Here is a 9,604-nt window from a genome sequence, read left to right as displayed (position 1 = left end):
CCTGCCAAACCGCGTAGCAATACACGATCAAGTTGGGTGATGGTTCAAACATGTCCTCGGCCTGTTCCAGCATCCTTTTTACCAGATGGGTTTTGCCTGAGGAACTTCCTCCTATGACAGATATAGTCGTAGGTGTTGGAAACGGTAATAAACAAGAAGTTTCTGCGACAGGAGATCCATCGTTAGAGCGATCCATGGCTGTACAGGACCAATCTTTTGAGACAACTGAAGTCATCATGTCCTTTGCACATCGACTTATACCTTGTGTTTTTGTTTTTTTTTGTTTTGTGTTTTTTTTTCCACTGCAATGCGGAGCTTTATGGGGTGGGTGGGTATGGGGGTGTGAGTGTGTGTGTGTGTGTGTGTGTGTGTGACTATGTATTCTGCGGAGTCTGTTCGTACGAACTCCCCCCGTTTCTTGTTAACACGATATCTTAGGAACTATTGTATCCAATATCTTCAAAGTTGGTGACAGTCTGTATAGGGAAATTGCGCAGACACCAGTCACTTTTGGTGACCTTGACCTTATTTTCAAGGTCTCCACGACACTTTGGCCACATTTCAGATTTTTGTTAACGCGATATCTCATGAACTACAGTATCCCAATATGTTCAAATTTAGTGACATCCTACATTGGGGGATTATGCAGACGCCACTCAGTTTGGGTGACTTTCACCTTAGTACCATGATCGTCCACACTAATAGTGACAGTAGATAAAATGCTACCCTGATTGTGCACACCAACTGACAGTGGATACAATAGTTCATACTACAATTAACATGCACACTACAGATGACAGTGGATAAAATACTACCCAGATCACGCGCACTAATAGTGTCAGTAAATAGAAAACTAGCATGATTGTAACTACATCAAATTAAAGGTAATATTCTATATCATCCAAATATGACCTCTATAAAATGTTATCATTAATCCATTGTTCTTTAGCGGCGGGAGGACATTGTCATATTTGTGGCAAAAACTTGTTGCTGTTTTTTTTCATTCACAACATAAAGCTATTTCTTTTCTAGTCTATTTTTTTATTCATGATTCCTACGAGTACAGTATACATTCACTGATATTACAAATATGTATGATTAGTACACGATAAACACAAATCTGTACAGTATCTGAAATATTGACAAATATATGTGGATACGTACTCATCATTGATGAAATAATCGTTCCCGTCGAACTGGTGTACAATATCGTGCATGCGTAAATTGCTTTTGAATTTACATAAGAGATAATACAATGTAAACAATCCACAGGTATTTGACTTAGAAGACTGTAGTTGTTCTGTATTGTGTGTGTAGGAGGAGCTGCTATTTTCATACTTCATGTAGTGATCAAAGACTTTATCAACAGGCTGCTCCGCCAAACTGTCAAACAATTCTGCCTTGTTCCCTTTGAAATACATGGCAATCCAGTGACGACCTTCGTGTTTGCTGTTCTCCGTGTTGACGATGAGTCCCACGCCTTTAGCTCGGAGACTTGGTGTGAGCATAGGTAAAGTGTCTTTCGCAAACACGCCCACAACATGAGATCTTAAAGTTGGGTCGCATCGTAAGGCGCACCGAAGCTGTGAGGCTCTCATCCTCTGGTGATTACTTGACAAATACGTTGCGAGCTCGATCAATTTCGATGAGGGAATTTCGCTGAGTCAAGATGACACAACTCAGCGTGCTGGTGAGCGACGATTTGAATTCCAGTTCGAGTCTCACGCTACCCGATTTCACCAAGTTCAGGTACTCCGAATCTGCGCACATGGTATCGATGTCGAAGACGAACAATGCATTTCCCAGGAGAAAATCGTTTCTGCTGATGGCATTGCCCTTGTCTTCCTTCCACAGACCCATGCCGTCGAGCATGTTGACGTAACAGGCGACATCGTCCGCTTCGGCGGGTTGACCCGGCACACTGACTCCGTCGATGTACAGTGCCATCTTTTTAAGCATGGATGACTTGAAATTATATGGATTGCCGGTGTAGCTCCCGTTCAGACTCGAACTTTCCACCAGTCCCACGACATATCGATTGGCGACGGGATTGCTGACGTTGTCTATGGTGTGTGCCTGTTGGGTGGTTGGAATGCTGGTCACTTTGATTTCGCTTTTGGTGTACGGGTAGAGAGCGTTTGACTTTTCGAAAAGCGTGTTGTGAGCCAAGATCAAGGCAGGGTTGACTTTGACCTTGCACACCTGCAAATAAGCATCCAACAGTTGAATTTTGAATTCGTGTGCATTCACACTACTCATCAAGCAAAATTTAGGGTCTGATCTGTACATTTTCAGAGTCAGGTCCACGTCGTTGGGAAGGAGCCGGTTCATGTCGAAGATGTCCTCGTAAATGGGTCCGGACATGGTTAGAGTTTTGCTTTCGGCAATGAACAGGGCACGTGAAGTCATTCCATTGTTGACAGATCCTGTGACGTCACTGCTTTCCAGATCGGAGTTGCTCTCGGCATAATCCTTGACAAACAGTTGTGAAGACAGGTGAGTCCTCTTGGCGTCCTCACCATATTCAAGCAGAACCTTCATGATGCTCTTGTAGGCATAATGATTGCTGGTTGAAGAGACGAGCTGGCTCTGCAGGTAGACCGCCACCTGCGCGAAAAGGGATTGCTGGAATAGGTTCACGGGGGCAATATTCTCGCCCTTACCCAAAACGGTGCCATCGTCTTGTGTTACTTTGACTTTGACATGGAGACGGGTGCGTCTCAGGTCGGTGTAGTCAGGGCCAGAGTTGTTCACATGAAACTCCAATGGAGCAGCATCGTTGATTTGACTTAAAGGTCGCACATTCACGAAGTAATGTTTTTGTATGCTGGTCTGATAAGGAGGTAAAGTGAAGAGATTCAGGGATTCAGGCACCAGCTCTTCAAATTCTTTGTCGTTTAGCAGTGACATGTTGCCTCTCTCTCTATCTATCTATCAATCTATCTATCTAACTGAAGATATCGTTCTCTTGTACTGGAGTGCACTTGAGAGTCTTGGCTGTCTTGGAAGGGGCAGCCTTGTTGTCAGTTCGACGAATCTTCTTCGTTGTGACACACCTTTCGCCCGCCTTGCGTTTTAAAGCCTTCTCTCTTTCGTTTTTGGCTTCCGCTCTCTCGACCTCGCTTTGGGTTTCTGATGTCATTTGCAGACTGACCCGAGTCAGGTGTTCTTGTTGTTGTTGTTGTTGTTGTTGTTGTTGTTGTTGTTGCTTTTGTGCTGCTCGGTGAACCGGGATCACCGTGCGACGTCGTGATGCTTTCCCATGGAGTAGGTTTGAGGATTTCATCGTGTGCTTATTGTCAAAGTAATGTTTGAACTTGGCGTAGTCGGGGAAATAAAGTGGGCGTGACTCCATAGCTACTCCAGGAAAGGATATCGCCTGAGATGAAGTGTAGCATAGGTATCTTCCGTTAAGAATGATGCACTGGAATCGTTCGTCAACTTTATATACAACTCGATATTGTCAGTTTCTTTTACTTTAACACGAATGTTGAATTCGTTTCCAAACGAATATCTAGGTCCCTCCCTCAAATCGATGCGTCTCAATAACGGCAGCTGAGTTTCACCCACCAAGGAAGTGTCACACAGGTTGCACAACACATTTACGTATGGATCCTTAACATTAGTCATATTCAACTGACCAAAGTTCAGTTCGGTTAAGGACACCACCCAAAACCCATCAAACATCAGTCTTTGGTTGAGTTTCACACGAAAATGATATGACGTATTCCTCGGGAAGGATGTCAACTTGGAGTCTGAGCTCTTGAGAAAAACATACTTCTCCATAGCTATTACACCTCTTTCAATTCACTTTCATCCACGTACGAGTCGAAAGACTTTGGCCAACCGACCCACCGTACCAGAGCATAAGTCTTACCACGTACTTGTTTCCGTTTCAAGATTCTTTCCACTTTCCAAAGTACATCCTCGTTTTTGCTGACTTTCTGTAGTTCGTTCGAGTAAAAGGAACCAATCACGGGTTCACCGTGAAAATCTTTCAGTTTGTACTGAGGAAACGTTTGTTTCTTATAGCGACGACCCACTTTAAACAACTCTTCCGTCCATTTGAGATCGAGTTCCTTGCTGAAAGGTTTCCTGAGATATGAGATGCGAACCAGGTCACCTACTTTAAATAGGTATTTCTTGATTTTGGGTTTGTCAACTTTCCTCAAGGATTTCAGATAGACATGGTCCCATACTTTCACTTCGTTTTCTCTGGTAACTTGTGCAGGGGCCATGCGTGGTAAAGAAGAATGCATCGTATGGTTATAGTTGTAGACCAGTTTCGGAAGAACATCTAAGTAATGTTTGGTGTTTTTGTGCGTCATGTAACGTGTGATCAGTGATTTCAGTGTTCTGTTAAAACGTTCAACATAGTTACTTTTGATGTTTTCATTGCGTGCAATGGTGAGGGTTATGTTTTCCTTTCGTAGGAATGTCTTAAAAGCCCCTTTGAATTCGCTTCCAGCATCAACTCTGATCTTTTGGGGTTTTCTCTGTGCGACTATGTCCTTAAAGGCTTTTAGGACTGTTTCTGGTTGCTTGTTTTGCAAAGGTGAGACAAATGCAAACCGGGACAGGATATCTATGGTTACCAGTAAATATTTCACACCATCATTCCATTTAGTGAACCTGGACATGTCTGCTAAATCCACATCAAACATTTCATCGATAGAATTGACTCTGACTTTCATCCTTTTGAATCGATATCGAGCAGGTCTATGTAAACTGTATGCATCTTGATTTTTCACAAACCTTCTGACCTTCCTCAGTGTAATGTTTGCTGGTTTCTTCAACTGTAACTCATCGCGAACTTTGGATGGACCATAATAAGCCCCCGGTTTGCGTGGGTTGAAATAATACTGCTCTAGAGCTATCTCATGTTTCTGAGAACGTTTGTTCTTTTTGGAACTCATGCTGCACACTGACTCACATCGTGATAAGCTGACAGATATATAACGTTCATATATAGTTACATAACACATCGAGTCATGAAACATGCGTTTATTAATTGACAATGCATTATCTTCCTACATAGTGTTCATTGACATCGTTGAAAGCCATAGATGCACACACACACACACACACACACACACACACACACACACGTGTAAACTCATAAACAGTCCAAAGAGGTTATATACAATATAGTCATCATCATAATCATCATCATCATCATCACTAACAATCATCAAACATCATCATCAGCTTATGGTACCAAACAGTCTCAACTTACTCAGTTTGTAATTTAAATCTTTTATCTAATATTAACATCTTTATAACACACTGTTTCAGATCGCTGAGCCATTCGAGTGATTTGAACTGTGAGTCACGATAGTCCTTACACTGATAAGGAATGAGATGGAAAGTAGTCACATGCTTCAGTGATGAATCATCAGCCAACAGTTTCATCCAGTGATCCAACACATGGTCATCGTTGACTTCGTTCATGGCTATGTTGAAGTATCTCTCCACTTGAGCCTCTTCTGTCACGTCACAACAGGTATGAACTTGTTCTCCCTCTGTGTCAAACATGCATCCAAAACATAACTCACTTGAAAGTCGTAGAATGATTTTAGTGACTTCTAAACTGAAACACAAAGTGAGAAGTTTCTCAATATGTTTCACTGTATTCATCATGTCTACCTCGTCAGTGAATGTGGGAAATGTCCTTGACTTTTTTACGATCACTCTTTTGACTCTGGGATTACTGTCATCGTCAGGACATTTCCTTTTGGCGTCCATCACGCATGCTTCTCGATGGTGAAACCAGTCACTAGATTCCTTGAGGACAGCATCATGTAGATTGTGAGGTACACGCACGACTTGCTTCCAAGTGTAAAGCGTACACACATTCTTATCGACCATGCTGGGTTATTTCTTAGCTAACAAACACAACGTCTGTGTCTGACGGTACAGGATGAAATAAGTGATGTAAGCACACCTTTGAACTTGTCACGATTACAGTACTGAAAACTTCATTGGTTATCAGGTCTTATGTTTATCACGTGATCTTATAACATTGAAACAGACAGAACTTATAGGATCTGTGATTTTAACTGTTGACCTAAATATTTGAGTCTTACATTTTTTTAATGTTTTTTTATTGGTTGATGAGATATATGTCTCATTTTGAATTATTTTCAAATTCACAATGATGAATATAGTGATGTCACTGACACAATCTAAAATGTCTCATTTCCTTTTTCAGTTTTTCTTCTACTCCTACATGTTAAAGATAAAAAAGTACAAACAAACAATATGATAATTTATTTCCCAGTCGATCAGTGTGCATGGCCCTTTAATGTTGCAAGGGAGACAATCTCGAAAAGCTACAAGCTAAGACAACGTCAGAAAAGTGATATAGTTGTTTCCCTTTACCTTCACTTCATAATAACGTACACACACACACACACACACACACACACACATACACATAGTGACCACAGAGGATAAACAGAAGTCTTTCCTTGAGTATATGAAACGAGACTCTATTATAATATGATTATTTTTTTAATTAACAGGAGAAAACTTACTCTATCATATCAAACACTTTCCACTGTAAGACTTTTTTTTCTGTCCAGAGTAATAAATTGAGTATTCACATAATCGATTGTTTCATATCGCAAAGTATGAATGTCATATAAATCATGTAAATGGTTAGAAGAAATTCTACATTTTCTTCTTGCTTCCTCCACCATTTTGGATAGGGATTCGGACAGGACGGAAACCAAGGCTTCGTCAAAATGTCTGTTGATGCTCACGGCTAAATCGGGCATCATGAGACATTCGTGCTGTCTTTGCGACGGGTGGTCTACTTCACACCCGTAACATTGAGATTTCATTAACTGGAAGATTTTAGCAGAAATGTATTCAGCGATCACGTTTTCCAGCAAATCTTCAAATATTTTAATGCTTTGTTTCAGGCAATAACTTCTGCCATTGCGTCTCTTGGGAACATGCACGGAGATCACATCTATGGTGAACGGACCTCTGTTTTCCATTGGCATCCTTGACGAAGTCAGCTGTCGTTTTAGGGTCCTCGTCAGACATTGCGTTCCTGCCAAGTAGGCAGCGAGATGGGATTGACGCAGGATTCTACCTTGCTGAACTACTTTGTTGACTGTGTTGTCTGTCACGACGTATCTGTACATGCATCGTCTTATCCTTCCACAAGAATTCATGTCTGTAAGTATAAACAAACAAACAAACAAATAAATAAATGAATAAAATGCCATCGGACACGTGTCTTATCTATGGTACAGGTTTCTCTAACACTCATGCAAAAGTTTCTTATTAACCATACAAGATTCTCATCGAGGTTACAAGTTTCTTTAACATTGTGCAAAATTCACAATCCATCGTGCATTTTTTTAAACCTTCAAACATATTTCTTGACTTTACTCACATACAAATAACATTAGCTTGTACAAGATTTTGTTTCATGGAACAATTTTTCAACTACTTGTACAGATTTCACTTGGCTTGATACATGTTTCCACTTCACGTGTCCAAATTGTGATCACTGACTTACGTGTTTTATTATCATTATACATTGTATTATCTTTTACAGATTAAAGATAGAAATGTGGCAGAGAGGGTTCGGGTAATCCTGGTCAGAATTTAATTATTAATACCTTTTCTCTCTGTCTGTCTGTCTGTCTGTCTCTCTCTCTGTGTATGGTATGCACGTGTCTCTTGGAAGATCGATCACTGCTTGTACTCATTGAGGCACATTCTACTGGGAAGACGGGTGGCTTATATGTTTGCTAGACAATTTTTTTATCCATTTTTGAAATATGATTTCTTTTTTTTTTTTTTTTTTTTTTTATTTGGGGTGAAAGCCATAAGGCCGAGACTCGATACCATCATCCAAAAGATATCGCTTATCGTCTTGCGGAGTGAGCGCCAATTTGATCACTCGGTTCGTGTACAGAGTGTTGTGTACCGAACTAATCTGGTGGAAAGTTGCCATGGATTGTTGTCGATTGAAAAGACATTCTTTAAACATGTCATGACGTAGGTGTTTCGCTATGTAATTCCTTTGGACACCTTTCGCCGTGAATTTTTCCATCTTAACACCACCAGGAGTTTTGTCAAAAGTGAAACTGTAGTTTTTAGCCCGTAAACCAACGAATTCTCGAATTGTTTTGCCAGCCACTTCATTCTTCATCAAACCTAAAACCTTATGTCTAACCATAGAGTGAAGGGGATGATCTTTGGGATAGTTAGACGTGTCAAAGAGGTGTATGTTGCTTAACATGAAGTCCTCCGGATCGCGAAGATGACTGGGCACTTCAGGGGAGGATCTAATTTGATAAAACAAACTATCTGTATCAGTCATGAGGACGCGCAGGCGTTCGCTACCATATTCTCTCAGCATGACGTTGTAGTGAAAATCGTAGAGAATACGTTTGGCATGCTCGAGAACAGTAAAGCCGATGCTGACAGTTTGGTTCAAGGTCACCATCAATTTTTCCATGCTCACGACCACCAAACTGTCAGAAAATATGTTCACGCTTTTGAAGTTGGGTTTGGCCATGTATTTGCGCGCTCTCTTCTCGTTCGTGACCAATTCGAGTTGTTTGTAATTTCTCACGTTTTGCAATTGTTTACCGTACACGGCATTTGACAAAAGTTTAAACAAATCTTTTGAAAAGTTGTCTGTGGCTTGTTTTCTCTTTTCAGTATTAAAATCAATGTACGGTTTCATCCATTTGGACTGAGTGAATTTCAAAACTTTGTGAACTTTTTTCAGTTTCATCCCCAGTCGTAAATATTGTTGCAAAGTGCCGAAATATGTGACGTAATTTTTTTTGTCTTTCAGCGTGGAGAACAGCTTCGTACCCGTGGACGGCTTCCTGTCATTTTTCTTACCCAGCATACCCAAATCAGCAAGCAACTGACGGTGATAAGGTGACAATTGTTCGAAGGGAATGCTTTCTCTGGAGGGAGCGAGTGGCAAAGACTGATGGAGTGAGTGCAAATCACGTGGGTATTCCAAATCGCACTCTAAAATGTAACCTACTTCACCTTCGGGATCCATGTGCATCCAGTCCATAGTGTCCACTTGCGACTCGTCCAACCATTCGAAACGACCTTCAGGTAAACTGAATGTCATACTTTTGGCATAGAGTCCGTTGAGGTCGAGGTACGTGAGATAAGACTCGGGTTTGGACGGGTCATAGTCCTCCCCCATGTGTTTGTTGTTTGCTTCTGCGTAACGGTGGTTAATGCTAGCCACACCCCCTCTGATCGCGTCGGACACAAAGTTGTACATGTCAGGATCCGTCATGAGATCCAGACTGACTCCGGTCATGAGCAGACAAGCGTCCATAGCCATGCCTGGCAACGTGAAATACTGACACGGATCCAGCTTGTAATAGTTCAGACACATGTCACGGAAAGCTTCGAACACGTCGACCAAGATCAGAGTGTCCACGGAGACATAAAGTTCCATGAACTCTCTCACTGATCGACAGTGAAATGTGTCCCAAATGTGACGAGCGAAAGCGTACTCCGTTACCGAAACGGTCTCTTCCGTCAGTGACGAATAGAACTGGTCGCGATCGGGAAACTCTGTTTCGTCCAGCTTTTCAAAGCT

At 41.5% G+C, this 9,604-nt stretch overlaps 1 protein-coding gene across 1 annotated transcript; it reads right to left on the bottom strand.

The window, feature by feature from the left end:
* Positions 1-1,608: 1,608 nt before the first annotated feature.
* LOC137255294 (uncharacterized protein F54H12.2-like) lies at positions 1,609-2,910 on the bottom strand. The gene has a single exon (XM_067792746.1). It carries the CDS (start codon positions 2,908-2,910, stop codon positions 1,609-1,611), a length of 1,302 nt encoding a protein of 433 aa, XP_067648847.1.
* Positions 2,911-9,604: the final 6,694 nt, after the last annotated feature.

The sequence above is a fragment of the Haliotis asinina genome, chromosome 11, assembly GCF_037392515.1.
Source record: "Haliotis asinina isolate JCU_RB_2024 chromosome 11, JCU_Hal_asi_v2, whole genome shotgun sequence".
NCBI lineage: Eukaryota > Metazoa > Mollusca > Gastropoda > Lepetellida > Haliotidae > Haliotis > Haliotis asinina.
The sequence above is the reverse complement of the archived record's forward strand: the minus strand, read 5'-3'. Positions and strand labels throughout refer to the sequence as shown.